At 36.5% G+C, this 24,909-nt stretch overlaps 1 protein-coding gene and 1 long non-coding RNA gene across 2 annotated transcripts in view; one reads left to right on the top strand and one right to left on the bottom strand.

Annotated features, from left to right (window-relative positions):
- Positions 1 to 5,097: 5,097 nt before the first annotated feature.
- Positions 5,098 to 7,106, bottom strand: LOC139084159 (uncharacterized). Its single transcript, XR_011541511.1, has 2 exons — positions 6,931 to 7,106; positions 5,098 to 5,375 (listed from the first exon to the last, which is right to left on the bottom strand). It is a non-coding gene; the product is annotated as an uncharacterized lncRNA (long non-coding RNA).
- Positions 7,107 to 7,140: 34 nt separating this feature from the next.
- Positions 7,141 to 24,909, top strand: part of HIKESHI (heat shock protein nuclear import factor hikeshi) — a 37,700-nt gene continuing 19,931 nt past the window's right edge. Inside the window, exons 1-2 of the mRNA XM_008540355.2 lie at positions 7,141 to 7,436; positions 10,721 to 10,958. Of these exons, the coding sequence (XP_008538577.1) occupies positions 7,407 to 7,436; positions 10,721 to 10,958 (268 nt within the window). The 5' untranslated portion in view covers positions 7,141 to 7,406. The remainder of the gene's footprint in view (positions 7,437 to 10,720; positions 10,959 to 24,909) is intronic.

Below are 24,909 nucleotides of genomic sequence, written 5' to 3'. Positions count from 1 at the left end.
GATTTTTAGTATATTCCCAGAGATGTGAAACCATCACTACAATCAATTTAGGTCATTTTCATCACCTCAAAAAGTCTGGGAGGCAGGGGTAAAAAGGGAATTGTTCAATAGCCATAGAGTTTCATTTCCAAGATGAGAAAATTCTAGAGATCTGTTGCACAAGGTGCATATAGTTAATACTACTGTACACTTAAAAAAATTGGTTAAGATGGTTAAAAATAAAAGAACCCCGTACATTTTATTTGTCACCACCTATCTCCACATCCCCACCTACCCTAGCCCTAAGCAATCACTAAGCTACTTTCTGCCTCTATAGATTTCTCTATTCTGGATATTTCATATGAATGGAATCACATAATATGTGGTGTTTTGTGGCTTTTCCCACTTAGTATAATGTTTTCAAGGTACATCCATATTGTCGTATGTATCAGTACTTCACTATTTTTACGGCTGAATAATTTTCCATTATATGATATACTACATTTTGTTTATCCATTCATCCATTGATGGACATTTCAATTGTTTCCACCTTTTAGCTATTATGAATAATGCTGCTATAAACATTTATATACAAGTTTTTGTGTGAACATCTATTTTCACGCCTCTTAGGTATATATCTAGGATTGGAATTACAGGGTCATATAGTGGCTTTACGTTTAATCATTTAAGGAACTGTCAGAGTGTTTTCCAAAGCAGCTGCACCATTTTACAATCCCACCAGCAATGTATGAGGGTTCCAGTGTCTCCACATCCTTTCTTCTGACTTTTTGATTCTAGCCACCTTAGTGAGTGTGAAGTGTATCTCATTGTGGTTTGGATTTGCATTTCCCTGATGACTAATGATGTCCAGCATCTTTTCACATGCTTATTGGCCATCTGTATATCTTCCCTGGAGAAATGTCTATTCAGATCTATAATGGGTTGAATAACGTCCTCCCCCAAAGTCATGTCAGTCTGGTACCTGTGAATGCGAACTTTTTGGAAATAGGGTCTTTGCAGATGTAATTAATTTAAGTTGAGGCCATACTGGACTAGGGTGGGCCCTAAATATAATGACTGGGGTCTGTATAAGAGAGACAGAGACAGAGGGGGAGGAACACAATGTGAAACGGAGGCAGAGTTTGGAATAATGGGTGTGTAAGTCAAAGAATTCCAAGGACTACTGGCAATCACCAGAAGCTGGAAGACAGGCATGGAACAGATTCTTCCTCAGAGCCTCCAGAGGGCACAGGTCCCTCTCGACACCTACCTTGATTTCTAGCCTCCAAAATTGTGAGAGAATAAATTTCTGTTGTTTTAAGTCACACAGTTTGTGATAATTTGTTACGGCAGTCCTAGAAAACTAATACAAGATCCTGTGTCCATTTAAAAATTGCGTTGTCTTTTTAACCTGTAAGAGTTCTTTATATATTCTGGATACAAGTCCCTTATCAGATATATGATTTACAATTTTCTCCCATTCTATGGGTTGTCTTTTCACTTTTTTGATGGCTTCCTTTGAAGCACTAAAGTTTTTAATTTTTATGAAGTTCAGATGATTTTTTTTTTTTTTTGCTCATGCTTTTGGTGTCATATCTTAGAATCCTTTGCCAAATCCAAGGTCATGAAGATTTACCCCTATGTTTTCTTCAAAGAGGTTTTTTTTTTAAAAAAGATTGGCACCTGAGCTAACAACTGTTGACAATCTTCTTTTTTTTTCTCCCCAAATCCCCCCAGTACATAGTTGTATATTTTAGTTGGGGGTCCTTCTAGTTGTGGCATGTGGGATGCCGCCTCAACATGGCCTAATGAGTGGTGCCATGTCCGTGCTCGTGAACTTAACCACTCGGCCACGGGGCTGGCCCCTTCAAAGAGTTTTATAGTTTCAGCTTTTACATTTAGATCTTCGATCCATTTTGAGTTAATTTTTATATATGGCATGAGGTAAGGGTCCAACTTTATTCTTTTGCATGTGGTTATCCAGTTGTCCCAGCATCTCTGTTGAAAAGACTTTTCTTTCTCCCATTGAATGGTCTTGGCACCTTGTTGAAATCCATCAATTGACCACAGACATATAGCTTATTTCTGGACTCTCAATTCTATTTCATTGATCTACATGTCTGTCTTTGTGCCAATACCACACACGTGTCTTGACTATGTTTGCTTGCAATAAGTTTTGAAATTGAAAGGATTACCTCCTAGTTCTTTTTTTCAAGACTTTTTTGGCTATTCTGAGTCTCTGGCCCTTCCTTATAAATCTTAGTATCAAGTTGTCAATTTCCACAAAAAAATCAGCCAGGATTCTGATAGAGATTGCATTGAACCTATAGACCAATTTGGGGAATACTACGATCTTACCAATATTAAGTCTGCTGACTCACAAATATGGATGTTTTTCTGTTTATTTAGATCTTCAATTTCTTACAACAATGTTTCATAGTTTTCAGAGTATAAGTTTTACACATTTTTTGTTAAATATATTCCTAAGTATTTTATTCTTTTTGATACCATTATAAGTGGAATTATCTTAATTTCATTTTTGAATTATTTACTGCAAGTGTTTAGAAATACAATTGAATTTGGTATATTGATCATGTATGCTGCAACCTTGCTGAACTTGTTTATTAGTTCTAATAGTTTTTTAGTGAATTTCTTAGGATTTTCTATATAAAAGATATGTCATGAACAAAGATAGTTTTACTTCTTAATTTCTAATCCGAATGCCTTTTCTTTTTCTCGCCTAATTGCTTTGGCTGGGACTGCTGGTACAATGTTGAAAAGAAGTGGCTAGAGCAGATATCTTTGTTTTGTTACTGATCTTAGGAGGATAACATCTAGTCTTTCACCGTTAAGTATGATGTTAGCTGTGGAATGTATGTAGATGCTCTCCACCATGTTAAAGAAGTTCCCTTCTATTCCTACTTTGTTGAATTTTTTTTGGTGAGGAAGATGGCCCTGAGCTAACATCTGTTGCCAATCCTCTTCTTTTTGCTTGAGGAAGATTGTCCCTGAGCTAACTCCTGTGCGAATTTTTTTCTATTTTGTATATGGGATGCCACCACAGCATGGTTTGATGAGGGGTGTGTAGGTCCATGCCCAGTATCCGAACGTGTGAATCCCGGGCTGCCGAAGCAGAACATGCAAACTTAACCACTAGGCCACCAGGCTGGCCCCTGTTGAATGTTTCTTAATCGTGAAAGGGTGTTTGGATTTTTACATGAATTCTTAAAAAGTAAACTTCTTCCCCTAGGATGGATGAATTAGTTAAATATATCCCTCTCTGCATGGATGATATGGAAAAAGGCATCCCTCACCCTCCAAATGGATGTTTTAGAAAAAGCTCCCCCCACCCCCCGATTTGGGTGGACACAGTCCCACATTGGTGTGTTTGACTTGGTGAGCCAAGTGCTCCTCTCTCATCTGAGCCCCCTTATTTAGGACCTAATCTATACATGGTAGCCTTGCCTCACAATCAATTTTTTTAGTATCTGGTTTCCTAGTGCCTGGGGCCTCTTTGATTCAATTTTTCCCAGAGATTTTATACCAGTGGGGGAGATCTGGATGAGGGACAGATATAAAATCTTACATTGATTCTAAGCAACTACCTGTTTTCAATCTACTGCCTTACCCCTGCCTTCTGTGACCCTGATATCTCCAACTCCTGAGCTTCTCTGGTATTTATTATCTTTCTCTATAGGTACCTGAGTTCAACCTGTCCTCTGCTAAGCCATTTGTCTTTCTTCTACCCACTTTCCACTGATATCTTTGTGGAGTTACAGATATCTCCTAGTTCAAAGAAGAGGGAGTTTGTGCTTCTATTTCTTTCTTGTTCTCCTTGTTTTGGAAAGAAAAATTTTCCTTAGAAGAAGAGAAGAAACATTTTTGCCCTCTTGAAATCAGAATTCAATGCCCTCATTCTAGAAGTGTGGAAACCTAATGCCCAAAAAGATTAAATTACTTCATCTCTAGGCTAGCTAATAACAGAGCTAAAACCAGAATTCAGAACTCCTGATTTCCAGCCAAAATTGAACTATGATTTGTTCTTTCTCTATAGAAGCATATAGTTTGAGAGCTGGTAGGTAACTTTGAGGTCCTAGGCCAATTTTCCCAAGTTTTCCATGAATCTCCTTAACAATATAAGTGGATTTCAGCATTGGTTAAAATATCAATGTGAATGGGAGAATTCACTGTCCCATGTCTGTCTATTCTTATTTCAGAGAGCTCTGATTATTGGAAAGATTTTTTCCTCTGAAATGTTTTCTTTGCTTCCGTACATTGTATCTTGTTCTGCCCTTATTAGTTACAAAGAATTGTTTTATGTAGAAATAACATAGTTTGGTGAATAGAAGGCTGGCTTTCATAGTCTGGAGAAAAGATACAAAACTCACTGCCTCTAATTCTTTGTCCAACCTAGAACTAAACAGTTCACTAGCACAATGGAGAAAAAGCTCAAATCCCACATAACAAAGATTGGGATAATTACTAAGGAGCAACTGTAGTTCATAAAAATAATTCTAAGCTAGCCAGCTCTCAATCCATTAAATAAGATTGCTGTGTAAGAGAAGGAATGCCTAATTATCAGCTAGGTCATGGAAAGAATTTCTGAAGAAAATATTCGACCCAATTGGGAGAATCTGTAAACAAATTGCCAAGTGAATATTACAGGCAGATAAGACAAGTTGCGTAAGTACAGAAAGGTTGAAAAGTATGAGTTGCTCAGAGAATCAAAAGTATGGCTAGGGGATGTAAAGGGAACAACCTGGTCTCCCTCCCATGTTTCTCCCTTACTTTCACACTACTATCACACTCACAACACTTCTGACACCAGATTTATGGTTTTTTTTCCCCACGCTAAGCAATTCTGTGACACTAGCTAGGGGTCCTACAATTTAACTGAATTCTGACACTACCTACCTGGAGATAGCATCAGATCCCACAGGTTAAGGGCTCAGTCTTACAAAACTGCCCCCACAGCTTCAGATGCCAATCGCAAGTAGCAGGTCCCCAGGTTACCCACTTCTGTCCAACATAGCTACAAATCAGAGGTTCCCATGACCTCCTCCCTCCTGGATTCAATTATTTACTAGAACAGCTCAGAGAACTCAGGGAAACACTCACTTACATTTACCAGTTTATTAAAGGATATGATAAAGGCTGCAGATAAACAGCCAGATGAAGGGATACATAGGGCAAGGTCTGGGAGTGTCCCAAGCGCAGGAGCTTCTGTCCTCGTAGGGTTGGGGTGAGTCACTCTCTTGGTAAATGGATGTGTTCACCAAATGGAACCTCTCCAAACCCCATACTATTGGGATTTTATGGAGGCTTCCTAATGTAGGCATGATCAATTAACTCCATTTCCAGCTCCTCTCCTCTCTCTGGAGAACAGGGGGACGAGGCTGAAAATTCAAAATTTCTAATCATGGCTTGGTCTTTCCGGTGACCAGCCCCTATGAAGGAGCCATCCAGGAGCCCACCCAGAGTCCCCTCATTAGAACAAAGGATGCTCCTGGTGCTCTTATCACTTAGGAATTTACAAGTTTCAGGAGCCCTGTGTCAGGAATGGGGGCAGAGACCAATATATTTATTTCTTATTATTTCACAGGGTACAAGGTGTATATAAGGATATAGAAAATTAGTTAGGAAAGGTAATAATGCTAAATGCTACCATTTTACTAAGCTATAGTCTGGCTACTATTTAATACTTTACATGTAAGAACCTTCACAACAACCTTATGATGTAGATACTATTATATTATTATCCCATTTTACGGATGGGGAAAAGGAGGGATAGGAGTGGTAGGTTAGCTAGCCTAAGATTATATAGCTAATAAATGACAGAGATGGGCTCTGAACCCAGGCAGTTTGCCCCTTATGAAGTGGTCTCATCATGACCTTTCTATTCTGAAGGTTCTGAGACTTCTTAGCTAGAAATATCCTCTTCTCTCTCCCCATATTTCATTTGGCTATCTCAAAGGAGTATCTGAGATAAGAGACAGCAGTCTAAGTTTATCCAGCCAGAGGGGAGGCCAAAGAACTGTTCCAAACACTCTGATCTTCCATATATAACATGGGGTTGGGAGGAGAGACCTGCTGATGGCTGGTGGGCTAAGCTCAGATTTTTTTTTTTTTTTTGAGGAAGATTAGCCGTGAGCGAACATCTGCTGCCAATTCTACTCTTTTTGCTGAGGAAGACTGGCCCTGAGCTAATATCTGTGCCCATCTTCCTCTCTTCTATGTGGGATGCCTGCCACAGCATGGCTTGACAAGCAGTGCATAGTTCTGCAACTGGGATCCGAACTGGTGAACCCCAGGAGGCCGAAGAGTGCGCACTTAACCACTGTGCCACCGGGCTGGCCCAGCTCAGATATTTGAAGCTGGGCAGAGACCCTCGGGGAGGGATATTCTACCTTCCTATCCAAGAGGAAAGAGAATGAAGCTGTAAAAGGGGGAATGAGTATTGGAGGCAATTAGTACTTGATGCAGTTCTTTTGGCTATTTTTATTTCCTATGAACATTTTCTGCAAATGCACATAGAAAATATAAATCATTTTACAAGAAAACTCCCATAAATTAAGCACTGCCAGGCTCTATTCTGTGTTCTATGCATATTAATTCATTTAATCCTCAAAGCAACCCTAGGAGAGAGGCACAATTATTATTTTACAATTGGAGACATTTTTAAAGCACAAAGATATTATTATATAACTTGCTTACAGTTTTACAGCAAAAAAAATGAGGGAGCCAAGTGAAGCTGGAAAGAACTACCATAAAGTTGTCAATAAGTACAAAAGAGCTGGTTAAAAATTAGTTCTGACCTCTGGGTAGCAGAAAGAACCCTGGATTTGGATCAGGACTTGGATTCAGGCTCCAACACTTAGCGCTGTGTAAAGATTTGGGGCTGGTCACTCTGGGCAATTTCCTCGCCCACAAAATGGAGATAATAATACCTACCTCCTCCAGTTTTTGCAAAGGATCTAGAGTAGTGATGATTGTAAAAGCACACAGTAATCTTTAAAATGTTACACAAACGTGAGAAACACTTTCCGGCATTAGATTCAGAAATTTCGGATCCGGACAGTCAGTCCCAACCGGCAAATCCTCCTGGCTCCCTTCCCGGAAACCGGCGCAAGGTCCTCTGGGACTTGTGGTCTTATACAGGCTGTGGCCCGCCTTTCTTCCTTAGTCGGGGCGGCTGGGTGTGAGCCCCGGAAGTACTCGTTGCCTGAGAGGCGTGCTGGTTAGGAAGGCGGGGTCAGAGGTCGTGGGGGCAGAAGGCGTTTCTGCTGCTGGCCTAGTCGCTATGTAGCAGAGGGGCAGGCGCCCTCCTGCATGTTCTGGAAGGTTCTTGGATTCAACTAGGGCAGTAATCCCAGGACTTCTAGTTGCCAGCTTCGGGTCTCTGCTGGCGGAGCGGAGCCGCCGCCGCCATGTTTGGCTGCTTGGTGGCGGGGAGGCTGGTGAGGATGGGGCTGGGTGGTATCAGGGAGGGGGCATGACACCGAGGGCGAAACCCGGGAAAGGGGAGGGTGCTCTGGGACGGGGGATGCGGGGAAACCCCCTCATGTCTGCTTTCCCGCTGAGAGTGTGAGGGTGGAGGGTGGGGCGTTGGGGTTTTTGTTCTCCTTTGCCCCCAGCTCTGTTCGGAGTCATTTTAATAGTAGACAGTATTAGCTGCCATTTATCGAGTGTGCATTACATACTAGGCAACGCATGCGTTTAGTCCATTTCTTGTCATTTCAACCGTCTATATGGCGCTTATTGAGTACCTCAGACTTAATCCTTATAACTTGTGAAATGGTTATTATCATTCCCGTTTTGCAGTTGAGGAACTTAAGCTCAATCGGCAGTATAAATACTCGCCTAAACTCATAAAGTGAGTTGGAGGTAAATGTGGCATTTGAATCTAGTCTGTGGCGCCCTGTCTCTCAAAGATGAAGGTGCTCGGGCAGTGTACATCTGCTGGGTCCTTTTGGAAGTAAAAATATGCTTAGCATAATTTCAAGGTTTCTGATAGAAACGCGTGAAGCTTTAGTGTGAGCCATATCTGAGATGACCCCGAAGGATGTGAGCAGGGAGTTTTTACTTATTGGTCAAAAGAGATAATAACCTTCCTTGCTGGATTATTAGAATTTAATGAGATCAGCATCTGGAATTGTTCAGGAATAATCTGGAGGGCGAATCTTGCTTGCCTCCTTAGAAACCACCAGAAATCCATTTCAGACCTGACTTCTTTCACCTAGAGTTCTTTTCTTCCTCACTGCTTTGTTGAATGTTGCAGCCCCTTTGTTGAGTTAAGTTTTTCATCACTTTTCGGTAATGTATTCCATACGCGGTTCTAAGGAACCACAAAGATAAATTGGAGAAGACTAGCCTCAGAAAGTTTATTGTCTGTCGCTTAAATGACTGAGAGGCCCCTTTTGGTGATGATGGTAATTGGTAATATTGGTGAGAGAACTTTGGATTGCCCCTGCTCTGGATAGGAAAAATGAAAGGACCAGCCTGGAGTGAGTGTGGGACTTAGATGAGTAAATGTCATGAATGAATGACATTTAAAATGTTTTTATAGAATAAAGAGGCCATATGGAATCCGTGTATCTCTCGTGTTGTCAACTAATTTGGAAGGAAATGTAGTTATAGCGGTACCTGTGTCTGTTTACCTAACACTTAACCTCTGTAACGGATATCCAGTAGACGTTTCTTCAAGATAAGATTTTTTAGGGGTGTTTGATTTTTTAGTTCTGGAGTATTAGAATATGTTAATCAAAATGAAGGGCAAATAGACTTAGCAACATCTCAAAAATTAACTACGTTATTCTCATTTTTCCTAAGGTCAAGGATTAGTGTCATAATACAGACTTACACAATGTCTGGTGCCTTATACAGAGTTGACATTTAAGAAATGTTTGATGATTATTTCAAGATTTGTAAATAACATAATTTTATATGCCTTTTAAGATTATGTGCATGCCAAAAACTGTTGAAATTGAATTTAATACTAATACAGGCAGTGGCTTATATTTGTCGTGTTCCTTTGTTTTATTCTCTATGTTATGCTGGAGGGTTTTTAACTGGGTCGGAAGACTTCAGAAGAGGGAATCAGAACTTGACTTTAAGAATACTCTTCCTTGGTGTCTTGGGAACAAATTTAGGGCAGTTAATATTACTTTATCACTAATACATAGGTAGAATTACACAGTAGATTTTTCTTAAGTCTTTGTAGTAGTAGATAGGATTTTATAGAGGAAAAAAGTAAGTGTTTTAGTAACAATCAGCAAATATTAGGAGTGGAAAAGAAATTGCATTCTAGGTTGTAAGAATTGGCCATATAGAGTCTTTAAAAATACTGATAGTAATTCAGGTTTGGTGTTTTGGTGAATAGAGTGGCAATAGCTATTAATAAAAAAACCAAATAACCTTAGAAGGTAAACTATTTACAGCCTCTTGACTGGAGTGTACCCAGAATTGCTACTTCTCTTTACTAATGGATGTGGTATAGCAATTATCAATAATTTTCTAAAAGTGTAAGAAGGAATTTTTTTTGTGAAAGTAGATTTCTCAAACTTCAAAATAAGATCTCATTCTATAAATTGATGTTCAATTCTAGAACAGAAAATTAGATTATGAAATGAGTGAAGAAGAAACTTGCAAGTTCCCACTTACACATTCAAAGTAGAATTTTTACATTTTGTTTACAGTCTCTTCTCACTATTTGCAGTAGTTATGTTCTGTAAAGTTTATGTGAACACTGAATTGGTAAATACTGAATCATTGCCTATAGGGGAAATATGGGGTTAAGTTCCTACAAGCCTCTGATGACATTTTTTATCAACCTATCATTACATAATATTGTTTTATATGTGTTTCTGTTTAAGGACACCTTATTTAATATGTAGTGTTGATTTGTTAACATTAAACTTAGAGCCAATAACACCATAACTCATGTCTGAATGAAATATATATATAATACATGTTTTCTCAATAAGGCACATAACAGCTTTCTTGGACTTAGGAACACTAGTCAGCATTTCAGCTTGGCTATTTTAAACAGCAAAATCACGAACAGAAAGCCCCAAAATACAATCAAATGTGGGACTAAGTAGACTGAGAAAAGGACACTTGTTTACAGTATGAAAGCTGAAACAAGGCAGCACAGTACATCTTTGTTCTACCTTGGCTGGTAACATGTGCGTCAGGCAACTCAAAATTTTTGCTGCCTCAAAAGTATGATGAATAATGATTTGGGGGTTACAAATATATACTAGTGAGTAGGCAAATTGGCAAATGTGGAATCTGCAAATCATGAGAATTGACTGTAATTACTTCTGGATCGTTCACCTATTTTAATTACCTGAGGTTCTTTACCTTCAAAGTAGAGGATAAGGCTTTGTTAGTATGGTGTTTTGAACAACCTTTCAGTTTTATAACATTCTGAAGCTGAAGTGGTTTATTTATGTGAGTAAAATCCTTTCAGGGCACTTCTGAAATAATTTGGTTATATTTTGAAAAGATTACATTCGTTAAATCATCATTTTAAGGCTATATATATTTGGATTCTTTATTAAAATTAGCGCTCTTTGTGGTGTATTTGGTAATTCCGTATTTAGAGTATCAAATTAACCCAACTTTATACTTGGTATAATGACTATAACAGACTGTACTTGGAGCAGAGCTTACAACAATACTGTAAGGGTTATAGAAACTCATCAAACTATTGAACTAAGACGAGTTTCTTATTTTCTAGGTGCAAACAGCTGCACAGCAAGTGGCAGAGGATAAATTTGTTTTTGACTTGCCTGATTATGAAAATATCAACCATGTTGTGGTTTTTATGCTGGGAACGATCCCATTTCCTGAGGGAATGGGAGGATCCGTCTACTTTTCCTATCCTGATTCAAATGGAATGCCAGTATGGCAACTCCTAGGATTTGTCACGAATGGAAAGCCAAGTGCCATCTTCAAAATTTCAGGTCTTAAATCTGGTAAGAATAATATATTAAAATAGTTTCTTTTTTTTTTTCTTTTCTTTTTCTTTTTTTTTTAAAGATTGGCACCTGGGCTAACAACTGTTGCCAGTCTTTTTTTTTTTTCCTGCTTTATCTCCCTAAACCCCCCCTGTACACAGTTGTATATCTTAGTTTCACGTCCTTCTAGTTGTGGGATGTGGGATGCCGCCTCAGCTGGCCTGACGAGTGGTGCCATGTCCGCGCCCAGGATCCAAACCCTGGGCCACCGCAGTGGAGCTTGCGAACTTAACCCCTTGGCCACGGAGCCGTCCCCTAAAATAGTTTCATAATTAAACTATTTTCTTAAATAGCGTAACAGAATATGGCTTTTTTACTTTTCACTATATTTTTCTGGTTGCTAAAGTAATATATAACATTATTTTAAAAAGAAATCAGACAATATTGAAACATTTGAAAAACAATAAGTGAAAGACCTCTTTGGCTTCTCACACTCCCATCTTCTGCCCCTGGAGAGAACCACTTGCTATTGTTCTTTTTGTATGGTATATACCTTTGTAAAGGGATTTTTCTGAATTAGTGGGTGTTTTAATAAATATTGACAGAAATCTTCTCATAATTTGTAATATGCACATCTTTGTTTTAAATAAACAGATAAACCAAGTAGACTTGTATAGGAAATAAAATGAGAGTCCTTTCTTTCTATGAAGATCTTTGAACTCTAATTTGATTACCCTTCAGTGTTCTTGCCTTGGTTGTATTGACATTGTGGATGTTAGACCTTACAGGGACATAATCCTTGCTTTGATGCTTTGATGCTTTGAGGTATTTTGTGAAGAAATGTAAGAATGAAACTAGCTATCATTTACTTCCATTGAATTTCTAGTTCCCTTGAAAATCTAGATGAAAACAGCCGTGAAAATTCTTACAATATAAATATACATTCTTCTAGAAATTGTCTATAGAGTCCAAGGAAAAATTATATTTAGGCAACATGTTTATATATTTAACAAACATTTGAGTATCTACTGTGGATGTAAAGGTAATGATTACGTTCTTGTCTGAAGTAGCTTATATTCTTATAAAGGAAGACAGTTCTAGTAGACCAGTAATTAGAAGGGTGAAAGGTAATAGTGGATGTTTGTACAAAGTGCCAAGAGAGAATAGGAAAGGGAACAATTAACACTTGAGTAAGTTGAGGAAGGTTTCTTGGAGGAGGTGATATTGGACCTCTTGGGAAGGTGAGTAGGAGTTTATCAGACCTATGAGACACCTATTGGCATTCTTTTCTAGGTGGAGGTAATATGGATATAATGGATATAATGATGAAAGTTCGAAAGCATAGTGTGCTCAGAATGGCACAAGGCAGGGTGTGTAAGGGTAGGATAGGCAGGCATGGATCATGAAAAGCTTTATGTGTCACACTGACTCATTTGAATTTAATAGGTCAGCAACATTAACATGCTTAGATCACAGACCTATTTGACAGTATTATAAAAAATATGTGTAAAATAATGTAAATACTACAAAATTTGCATATACTCTGAAGCCCATCCATGTATCCTCCATAAAAGACTACTCCTGTAGGTATAGAGGAGCTAGTGAATAATTTTGGGTAGAGAAATGATGTGATCACATTTTGTTTCTTGCCTGAAGACTTGAAGAATGAGCAGTTCTGGTCAAATGATAGACTATTAGCTGCTATTATTTTATACAGTTGGAATTATACAAGAAGATAATGGAAGAGAGCAATATTTAAAGCTAAAAATTGTTTAGAATTGATAAAAAATACTAATCTCTAGATTTAAGAAGCAGGACAAATCCCTGCAGTCTTTCTCAATGGGGGTTCCATGAGCTAATTATCCCTAATCCCTAAGGCAGTGGTTCTTAAAGCATTATTCCCTGACCAGCAACATCTGCATCAACATCACCACCTTGGAACTTGTTGGAAATGCAGGTGGTAGGACCCCAGACCTTCTGAATCAAAAACCATAAGTGGAGTTTGGAAGTCAGTATTTAAATAAGTTTTCTAGGTGTATTTGTTGCATGCTAAAGTTTGAGATCCACTGTAATGAATTAATGCCTCTTACATGTATAGCATGGTATTACTTCTGAACAATCTTTGGGAGAATTAAGAAAACAGTCACTTTCAAATCACTTTTTCTCTTTTCTGTGGCTGTGCCTAAAAATAAATAGACAGTCTAAAAGTAGAAAAAACATAAATAGACAATTCAATACATTCTAGTGAAATTGCTGGACATTAATTATAAAGAGAAAGCAGTAAGGGAACCAGAGAGAGAAGACAAGTCATTTATGACTGAACAGCAGTTAGTTTAGCAGATTTACCAAGAACATGAATAAGAGGTCAAAAACCAACAGATTAGGGGCTGGCCCTGTGGCTGAGTGGTTGAGTTCGTGTGCTCTGCTTTGGCAGCCCAGGGTTTCGCCAGTTTGGATCCTGGGTGTGGACATGGTACCGCTTGTCAGGCCATGTTGAGGTGGCATCCCACATGCCATAACTAGAAGGACCCACAACTAAAATATAGAACTATGTACTAGGGGGATTTGGGGAGAAAAAAAAGAAAAGATTGGCAACAGTTGTTAGGTGCCAATCTTTAAACAAAAAACCAACAGATTAGTATTGTCAGAGTGCCAAGGTAAAATAAAATAACTCTCAAAACTGTCATTGTAAAATGAAGGAAAAGTAAATGTATTTTCAGATGGAGATGGAGAGTTCACTACTCATAGATTATTACTGAAAGAACTCCGGGAGGTAGGTGTACTTTATAGTAGGAACTTCAATCCTGAGTGTAGAAGAGGATGCACAATGCAAAATTAGCAAAGAAACTGGTAAACATGCAGACAAAGCTGGACAACCTGATTATATAAAACAACACAATAAGTACCTTAAATGCGCAAGAATTAAATATTGAGCTAAAAAATGCATATGACAGGAGGGGTAGTGATCTGAATTAAAGCTTTCTGATGTCCTGTTTTTTAGAAAGAGTGATAATATTGATTCAACTTTTAAGTAATCCTGTTAAATTTTTAAGGAAAACTTAAAAAAAAATGAAAGAGAAAGAAGGAAGAAGCATAGTATATTAAAAACAAAACAAGATGGTGGAAATAATTTCAGTGATATCACTTATCAAAATAAATGTAAACAGACTAACCTTACCAGTGAAAACATGGAGACTCCAGCATGGAAGTTTTTTAAAAGGCAGCAAACAAATAATTATATTGTTGTTTATGAGTAATGGGTCTAAAACATTCTAACACAAGAAACAACAATAAAAAGACTATCTTAGGTATATTAATCTTAAGAAAATTAGGGGCCAGTCCCACGGCCAAGTGGTTAAGTTTGTACACTCCACTTCAGCGGCTTGGGGTTTCACTGGTTTGGATTCTAGGAGCAGACGTGGCACCACTTGTCAAGCCATATTGAGGCAGCATCCCACATAGCACAACCAGAAGGACCTACAGCTGAAATGCACAACTATGTACTGGGGCACTTTGGGGAAAAGAAGAAACAAAAAGAAAGATTGGCAACAGATGTTAGCTCAAGGCCAAACTTTAAGGAAAAAACAAAAAAGAAAGATTGAGGCAGAAGTGTTATCAGATGATTATCAGAAAGATAAGACATTCGTTCTCCTGGAATGAGATAATTCCCTAAGAAGACTTAAATATTTCTAGGAAAAGGTAAATGTCATGAATTTGTGTGTATATATAACATAACTTCAAATATATAAATAAAAAATATTGACATTACAATGATAAATGGACAGCCTTACAGTTAGTATGTTAATATACCTCTCGATAATTAATACATCAAGAAAATAAAATATTAGTAAAGAAGGAAGATTTGAATAAAAGTTAACAAGTTTGAGCTAATGGACATTTGTAGAACCCTGCAACTAGTAATTAGATTATACACATTTTTTTAAGTACACAGAGCATGTATGAAATTTGACCACGTACAAAGTCACAAAGCAAGCTGAAGCAAATAGCAGATAACCCACAATAGAGTGTAATTACAAATCAAAAGATGAAACATTGCCATGTTTAGAAACTCAAAAATATTTAAAAATAGTTCATGGGTCATAGAATAAAATGGTCATGGAAATTAAACTTCTACAGAAACCAAAATAAAATAAAACATCACATATCAAACCTTTTGAATGCAGGTAACGTAGTACTAAACAGATCAACTCATAGGCTTAAAAGTGTATATGTGGAAGGAGAGATTGAAAGGAGGGAGCTAAGTACTTAACATAAGCAACCCAAAGAAAGTAGAAGAAAGAAAATGATAATTCTAAGACTAGAAATTGATGAGAAAAAGCAAAGAAACAGTAGAGGAACTGAATGAAATAAAAATGTGATTCTTTGAAAAGACTAATAAATGATGAGCCACTGAAAAGATGTATTGAGGAAAAAGAGAAGGTACAAATAACGTTACTAAAAATGTGAAAATGGAGGCATACCTATAAATATAGTAGAGATTAAGTAAAATTTATGAGGAATTTAATACTGGTACATTTGAGAACAACAAAGGAACAGATGAAATTGGCTGTTTTCTAGAAAAATACAGCAGACTGACTCAAGAATAAATTAAAATCCTGAATAGATATAATATCAATAAAGAAAAAAATCAGTAATTAAAAATGTAGCTCTCTCTTCCACATAAAATTCTCAGGCCTAGATGGTTTTATAAAGTTCAACTAAACCTTTATGAAACTAACTGTTTGTATCTTAAATAAACTGTCAGAGAATAGGAAAAGAGGCAGAGTTACTCAGTTTATATTGTGAAGCCAATATAACCTCCATATCAAAAAGGACAAGGACAACGTGAGAGAGGAACTCTAGCCTAAGCCAATTTTATTTATTTAGGATTTTTATGTCTATGTGCATAAAAAAATTACAAAGTGAATTCAACAAGGTAGAATAACACTTTTCATTATAGAAAATTCAAATGTGTACAAAAGCAGACCAAATGAAATATTGATCTCTCTCTACTCATCACTCAGCTTCAAAAATGACCACCTGCTGGATAATGTTATTTCATTTATATTCCCACTTACTCCTCCCTTCTCATATTATTTGGAAGCACATTCCAGAGTCACAACATGTAATCTGTAAATATATTAGTATGTGTCTCTAAAAGACAAGGTCTTTTTAAAAAACATAACTATAATGCTGTGCTGTTATTACACCTAAAAACAAACAATAATTCCTGAATGTTGAATTGAATATTTCATCAGCGTTCAGATTTCAGATGGTCTCAGAAGTTTTATGTTTATATATTTTAAAGTTTTTAAATACTTTCAACCAGCAGCTGTGTAAGGTTCTTACATTGCAGTTGGTTGATCTCAAGTATCTTCTATAAAACTCAAAGATTTAATGTATTCTCTGTCCTTTTTTTCCAGTAAATTACTTGGATTTAGAGGTTTGATCAGATTTCATTTGAATTCATTTTTTGAACTTTTTGGTAGGATTATTAGAGGTTGTAGTGTGTTCTTTGATCAGGAAGTACACATATGGTTATCTCTGTGAAACTAGCGGCCATTTATAGGCAGTGCCTAGATTTGTTAATTCAATAGGGGTTCAAAGTGATGATGTTCTAATTCTGTCATTTCATTTGTTAGCTGTAAAGAAATACTTGCATACCTACTATTTGGTTACCCAGGGATAGAATCATTACAGGAAAGGCAGGATAAATGCTTGATGCTTTATCTTTATATACCAGTGTTCAAAAAATGAGTTGATTCCCTAACATCCTCCAGAAGTAACCAATAATTTCTTTTTAAAGAATTATGAAATCATGGAGAGAGAGAGGTGTGTGTGTGTGTGTGTATTTATCTATATTTGATATGCTCTAACCATTGGTATACCATCAGAATCCATTGGACCTAATTTTTTCATTTTCTTTTTTAGCAAGATATTAATATTTCATGACTTTTATCCTTTCTTAAATCTTCCAAAGAACAGAGAAATTTTTTTGTTAACAGTTTCAATAGCTTTATTGAATTATAATTGCCATACAATAAACTGCACATGTTTAAAGTGTATAGTTTGATAAATTTTGATATATGTACATACCTTAAAACCATCACGATCAAGATAACATATCCATCACCCCTAAAAGTTTCCTCGTGCTCCTTTGTAATCCTCTCTCCTGTCTCCTCCTCCACCCTAGGCAACTACTGATCTACTTTCTGTCACTATAAAATAGTTTGTTTTTCTAGAGTTTTTTATAAATGAAGTCATAGAGTATGTACTCTTTTATTGCCTAGCTTCTTTCACTCAGCATAATTATTTTTAGAGTCATCCATGTTGTAGTGTGTATCAGTAATTTTTATTGCTGGGTAACATTCCATTGTATGGATATATCAGAATTTGTTTATTCAGTCACCTGTTGATGGACATTTGGATTGTTTCCAGTTTTTGGCTCATAAAAATAAAGTTGCTATGATCATTTGTGTACAAGTTTCTGTACAGACATTTGCTTTCATTTAGGTAAATACCTAGGAGTAGAATGGCTGGATCATATGGTACTTGTGTGTTTAACTTTATAAAAAATTGCCAAACTATTTTGCAACATGTTCCATTTTACTTTTCAGCCAGCAGTGTATGAAAGTTCCACTTCCTCCACATTCTTGCCAATGCTTGGTTTGGTCACTTTTGGATGTTCTAATAGATGTGTGGTGGTATCCCATTGTGTTTTAAATTTACATTTCTCTAATTACTAATGGTATTGAGCATTTCTTCCTGTGCTTATTTGCTCTCTATATATCTTCCTTGGTGAAGTGTGTGTTCAAATCAAACAAATGGATTGTTTTCTTACTATTGAGGTTTGGGAGTTTTATATATATTCTTGATACAAGTTACTTATAAGATATGTGATTTGAAAATATTTTTTCCTAGTATTTGGCTTGTCTTTTGTCTTAACAGTGTCTCCTGTAGAACAGAAGTTTTTAATTTTGATGAAGTCCAATTTTTCAGTTTATTCTTTTCTGGATTTTGCTTTTGGTGTTGTGTCTAAGAAATCTTTGCCTAATGCAAGCTACGAAGATTTTCTCCTAGAAGTTTTTTAGTTTTAGATTTTGCATTTATATTTGGGATCCAATTTGAATTAATTTTTATATTTAGTACAAGGTACGGATTGAAGTTCAAATTTCTCTTTTTTTTGGTAAATGGATATCAAACTGTTCCAGCATCATTTATTGAAAAGATGAAGTAATGATGCATTTTTCTGTATCTGTCATCAAGCATGTTCACTTGAGAATTGCTTGGGAGCTCTCAAACTGCTGTATTTTAAAGTAAAATGTAAACATACATAAATGAAAATTTATATGAATATTTATTGATTTAAAAAGGAAAGAAATGGAAATAGATCCTATTGTAGTTTTTTTAAAACAGTAAATCACTAATTGGAAAACATGCTAGAAGATTAGGTGGATACTGGTAAATATTTATAGTAATAAGCATTACAGGAGGATGAGCAGCTAACTTGGGAGAAGTGTTTTTGGTTTGGGTTTGAGGAGCCTGTGGAACATGATAGCAGTGTCTTAAATATAAAGTGGTGTGTTTTGTTTGTATAGCAATAGGCTTGTAGCCAGCTAATTTTTGCATAGTTGGAGAGTGCAGGCATATTTTGTACTTGGAGTCATATGCATTGATTAAGGTTAATATTGGCCACCAGCCAGTAACCAGGACCCATTTGTTGTTTTTGGAGACGTACCAGCTAAATTGTCAGTTTAATTGTCCCTACCTTACCTTCTCCTCTCTTTGCCCTAGCTTTGCCAACATTTTGAGTTGGGAAAGGGGTACAAGATCTCTTTTTCATTTATGATCAGCACTATATTCCCTGGAAGAGATGCTTTGGGAGTTGTGAAAAGTGCTTTTTCCTGTCCTTTTTGCATTGTCTTTGGCTGTCTTTTCCTTTGTCTCATGTGACACCCAAAAGGTTGGGGGCTAGGGGTGGGCATCGTTCTGGGATCATAAGAACCCAGATATTTCCTTATTGTGTTATTTTATGCAATCTGGAGAAAATCCAGGAATCAAAAATGAGTTAATCCATTTGCTTTAACTGAAACTCAAGCAATAATAGTTACTGAGAAAGATAGGTTTTCTGCTGTGCAGTTAGATAAAATAGTTCAAAACCCAATCCCAGAGTAATGCTTGATCCAGTATGGGAAAATGGATTTATTTCCATTATGATAATAAGACTAGTTCTTTTATTCTCTGCCTTTTAAAAATAAATGTTTCTCATCATTTCTGTTGTAACATGCTATTCATAGTTTTATCTGAAAACAAAACAAAATTTTAAGGCAATATTTGTAGTGGATAAAAGCACAGTGCTTTATTAAGGAAAAATAAAGCAGCCTAAAATATTTAGAGGCTTAGTGCATATCAATATTATATGAATGATGAAATGCTATTAAAATGTTTTGGGTGTTTTTTTCCTCGTAGGTGTTTGGAAAAGCACTTTTTGGATTTTTAAGTAGTAAAATTCTTAATTCGTATATAGAAGATCACACATGTTTTTCATTAGGGAATGATGTGTTATTAAAATATAGGAATAAGTGGACTTGTAGTGGATTTATATTTTTGAACCTTTGAAGTGCCCTTTAAAAGTTTTATTATATTGAGCAAACCTAGCTAACCTAGCACTCAGAGTGGGAGAGAGACTTGTTGAATAACTTTAGGAGTTGCGATTGAACTGGGAATTTATGAAGTAGTAAATCTAGCAGAATTTGACAGTGTGTGCGGTTCTCTGCTGGATGATGAACAGATTTCTTAACTTTGCACAGAACAGTTTTGGTTGGGGACGGTCAAGAGAGCTCTGTTGGAAGAATTGCAGTTGGTCGGGGTCTTGAAACCAGTTACTGTGAGTTGTATTTTGATTGAGAGAAGACTTTTTGTGACTCTTGGGTTCTGAAAAGGAGTTATATGACAAATATGTTTTTGGGCTAATGCTGAATCTGGAGTGATGGTTAAGAACTAGGATAGGACTAAACTTGAAAATATAAAAGGGAGGGGTTGATATTAAGAAACAAGAATAAACTTCCCTTTCTCTCTCCCTGCCTACTTGGGATATTGAAATCCTAAAAAAAAAGAAAAAAGACAAACTGTGGTGGTTAGAAAATTTGGAAAGTCTAAATGAGTCTCTTGCAGTTTTCTCTTTGGGTGCTGTCTTTGTTCTTCATAATATGAAACAGATATTTAACCAAAAACTTAGTAACAATTATGCAATGTTGAGAGCTCTATATAAAGAGATTCTTTGCTTTATAGGAAGTGTATGCAAACTGAAATTAGCACATAAAAGGGAAAATTAAAATTTGTTTGTATGGAACTTCTATTAAAAAAATTGGGAAGCTATAGGTACTATAGTACAGGTACTACAAGTAATTTGCTATACCGTGATTTTTTTTTTAATTGAGGTTATGACAGTTTACAGTACTGTGAAATTTCAGTTGTACGTTATTATTTGTCAGTCACCATATAGGTGCGCCCCTTCACCCTTTGTGCCCACCCCCAACCTCCCTTCCCTGTGGTAACCATTAAACAGTTCTCTTTGTGGGTGTATTTGTTTATCTTCCACATATGAGTGGAATCATTTGGTATTCGTCTTTCTTTGCCTGGCTGATTTCAGTTAACATAATACCCTCAAGGTCAATCCATGGTGTTGTGAATGGGACGATTTTGTCTTTTTATGGCTGAGTCATATTCCATTATATATATATATACCACATCTTCTTTATCCAGTCATCAGTCAGTGGGCACTTGGGTTGCTTCCACGTCTTGGCTATCATGCATGATGCTGCAGTGAACATAGGGGTGCATAAGCGTCTTTGAATTGTTGATTTCATGTTCTTTGGGTAAATACCCAGGAGTGGGATAGCTGGATCATATGGTATTTCTAGTTTTAATTTTTTGACAAATCTCTATACTGTTTTCCAAAGTGGCTGCCCCAGTGTGCATTCCCACCAGCAGTGTATGAGGGTTCCCTTTTCTCCACATCCTCTTCAACATTTATTTTTTGTCTTGGTTATTACAGCCATTCTGAGGAGTGTAAGGTGATATCATAGTATAGTTTTGATTTGCATTTCCCTGATGATTAGTGATGTTGAGTGTCTTTTCATGTGCCTATTGCCCATCTGTATATCTTTTTTGGAGAAATGTTTGTTCATATCCTCTGACCATTTACTGATTGGGGTGTTTGTTTTTGTTGAGTTGTGTGAGTTCTTTATGTATGAGAACATATGGAGAGAACATGGAAATTAACCCCTTGTCAGATATATGATTTGCAAATATTTTCTCTTGCTTGGTGGGCTGTCTTTTCGTTTTGATCGTGGTTTCCCTTGCCTTTTAGAAGCTCTTCAGTCTGACGAGTCCCACTTATTTACTTTTTCTTTTGTTTGCCTTGTCCGAGTAGACATGGTATTTGAAAAGATCTTTTTAATATCGATGTCAGAGAATGGACTGCCTATATTTTCTTCCAGAAGTTTTATGGTTTCAGGTCTTGCCTTCAAGTCTTTTATCCATTTTGAGTTTATTTTTGTGTGTGGCGTAAGATAATGGCCTACTTTCATTCTTTTGCATGTGGCTGTCCAGTTTTCCTACATTTATTGAAGAGGCTTTCCTTTCTCCGTTGTATGTTCTTTGCTCCTTTGTCAGAAGATTAGCTGTCTGTAGATGTGTGGTTTTATTTCTGGGCATTCAGTTCTGTTCCATTGATCTCTGTGCCTGTTTTTCTCCCAGTACTACTTGTTTTGATTACTATAGCTTTGTAGTGTGTTTTGAAGTCAGGGATTGTGATGCCTCCAGCTTTGTTCTTTTTCTCAGGATTGCTTTAGCTGTTCAGGGTCTTTTGTTGCCCCATATGAATTTTAGGATTCTTTGTTCTATTTCCGTGAAGAATGTCACTGGGATTCTGATTGGGATTACGTTGAATCTGTAGATGGCTTTCGGTAGTATGGATATTTTAACTATGTTTATTCTTCCAATCCATTTGCATGGAATATCTTTCCATTTCTTTATGTCATCATCAGTTTCTTTCAGTAATATCTTATAGTTTTCATGGTATAGGTCTTTCACCTCCTTGGTTAAATATATTCCAAGATATTTTATTCTTTTAATTGCAATTGTAAATAGCATTGTGTTCTTGAGTTCTCTTTATGTTAGCTCGTTATTAGAGTATAGAAATGCAACTGACTTTTGTAAGTTGATTTTGTACCCTGCAACTTTGCTGTAATTGTTGATTATTTTTAATAGTTTTCCAATAGTTTTTTTAGGGTTTTCTATGTGTAAAATCATGTTATCTGCAAACAGTGAGAATTTCACTTCTTCATTGCCAATTGGATTCCTTTTATTTCTTTTTCTTGCTTAATTGCTCTGGCCAATACCTCCAGTACTATGTTGAATAAGAGTGGTGAGAGTGGGCACCCTTGTCTTGCTCCTGTTCTCAGTGGGATGGCTTTCACTTTTTTCCCATTGAGTATGATGTTGGCTGTGGGTTTGTCATATATGACCTTTATTTTGTTGAGGTACTTTCCTTCTATACCCATTTTATTGAGAGTTTTTATCATAAATGGATGTTGGATCTTGTCAAATGCTTCCTCTGCATCTATTGAGATGGTCATGTGAGTTTGGTTCCTCATTTTGTTAATGTGGTGTATCACATTGATTGATTTGTGGATGTTGAACCATCCTTGTGTCCCTGGTATAAATCCCACTTGATCATGGTGTGTGACCTTTTTAATGTGTTGCTGTATTCAGTTTGCCAATATTTTGTTGAAGAGTTTTACATCTATGTTCATCAGCAATATTGGCCTGTAATTTTCCTTCTTTGTGTTGTCCTCGTCTGGCTTTGGTATCAGGGTGATGTTGGCTTCCTAGAATGTGTTAGGAAGTTTCCATCTTCCTCAATTTTTTGGAATAGTTTGAGAAGGATAGGTAATAAATCTTCTTTGAATGTTTGGTAGAATTCTCCAGGGAAGTCGTCTGGTCCTTGACTTTTATTTTTTGGAAAGTTTTTGATTACTATTTCAATTTCTTTACTTGTGATTGGTCTATTCAGATTCTCTATTTCTTCTTGATTTGGTTTTGGGAGGTTGTATGAGTCTAAGAATTTATCCATTTCTTCTAGATTGTCCAATTTGTTGGCATATAGTTTTGCACAGAATTCTCTTATAATCTTTTGTATTTCTGTGGTATCTGTTGTAAATATCCTCTTTCATTTCTAATTTTATTTATTTGAACCTGTTCTCTTTTTTTTCTTAGAGAGCTTGGCTAAGGTTTCGTCAATTTTATCATCTTCTCAGAGAACCAGCTATTTGTTTCATTGATCCTTTCTACTGTCTTTTCTGTTTCAGTTTCATTTATTTCTGCTCTAATTTTTATTATTTCCCTCCTTCTGCTGACTTTGGGCTTTGTTCTTCTTTTTCTAACTCTGTTAGGTGTCGTTTGAGATTGTTTATTTGGGATTTTTCTTTTTGTTAAGGCGAGCTTGTATTGCAATGAATTTCCCTCTTAGGACCACTTATGTTGCATCCCATATAAGTTGGCATGGTGTGTTTCCATTTGTCTCCAGATATTTTTTGATTTCTCTTTTAATTTCTTCAATGATCCCTTGGTTTTTCAGTATCATGTTGTTTAGTCTCCACATCTTTGTCCCTTTCCAAGCTTTTTTCTTGTAGTTGATTTCTAGTTTCCTAGCGTTATGGTCAGAAAAGATGCTTATTATTTCAATCTTCTTAAATTTATTGAGGCTTGCCTTGTTTCCCAACATATGGTCTATTCTTGTGAATGTTCCATGCACACTTGAGAAGAATGTATAATCTGCTGTTTTTGGATGGAGCGTTCTCTATATATCTAAGTCCATCTGGTCTAGTTTTTTGTGGAATTCCACAAATTCCTTGTTAACCTTCTGTGTGGATGATCTATCCATTGGTGTAAGCGGGGTGTTGAGGTCCCCTAATATTATTGTGTTGTTGTTAATATCTCCTTTTAGGTCTGTTGATAGTTGTTTTATGTACTTCGGTGCTCCTGTGTTGAGTGCATAGATATTTATAAGTGTTATGTCTTCTTGTATACCGTGATTTTTACGTTGTCTAGTTACATTATGAAAGCTTGGGAAGTATACTAGGAATCACTTTAGGCATTTTTATTAAATAAATTTCAGAAGAAAAAAGTACCTTCTTATGTAGGTAAGACTGTTGTATATCTCACTCCTCAAGAAATTATTGAACATCTACTTCATTCTTAGCAAGTATGTTTCAAAATGATGACTGCTTTCAGTTAGGATCTGTATGTGTATGTGAGTATTAAAATCACTCCAAGACAGTGTTCAAAGGAAACAGATTAGTGAGCTGAGATTATGGAAATGGCCTTATGGAAGACTAGACTGGAACATGAACTTGAATTATGAATAAGTTTGTATGAGATGGAAGTGGGAGGATGAGAATTGCATTTGGAGATGCTCAAAGTCATAAAAATAGTAATATGCACTGCACCTTCAAGTGACAATGAGGAGGAAACTTTTAAGGGTGGCATGATAGAGTTGTATTTGGGAGATATTGGGGGCATAAGGTTTTAAAGGTAAAGTAGAGTGTTGTGTGATGGTTATGCTATGTGGGGTTTAAATTTTTTCTGGTAGGTAAGCCTTTGAGGAAGAGAATGATATTATTAAAAATCATATTTTAGGAAAATCGTTGTCTGGGATGTCTTGGAGAACCTTGTTGCAATTAGAGTCAGAGAAATCAGTTAGAGGAATTTTATAACGATTGAAGGATAAAGGAAGAAGTAACATATTGAATATCTGCTTGTGCAATGGTGCTAGGTCTTCACGTGTGTTATCTGTTTAACTGCAGCAACAACATTTAGAGGTGGGTACTATTAGCCTCTGATTTTCAAGAGGGTGGATGTCAGAAAAGTTAAATATTTTTCTCAGGGAAGAAAGTCTGCTAAC

The sequence above is a fragment of the Equus przewalskii genome, chromosome 6, assembly GCF_037783145.1.
Source record: "Equus przewalskii isolate Varuska chromosome 6, EquPr2, whole genome shotgun sequence".
In the NCBI taxonomy this organism is placed as follows: domain Eukaryota; kingdom Metazoa; phylum Chordata; class Mammalia; order Perissodactyla; family Equidae; genus Equus; species Equus przewalskii.
Note: the sequence above shows the minus strand (reverse complement) of the source record. Positions and strands in the feature narration are given on the sequence as shown.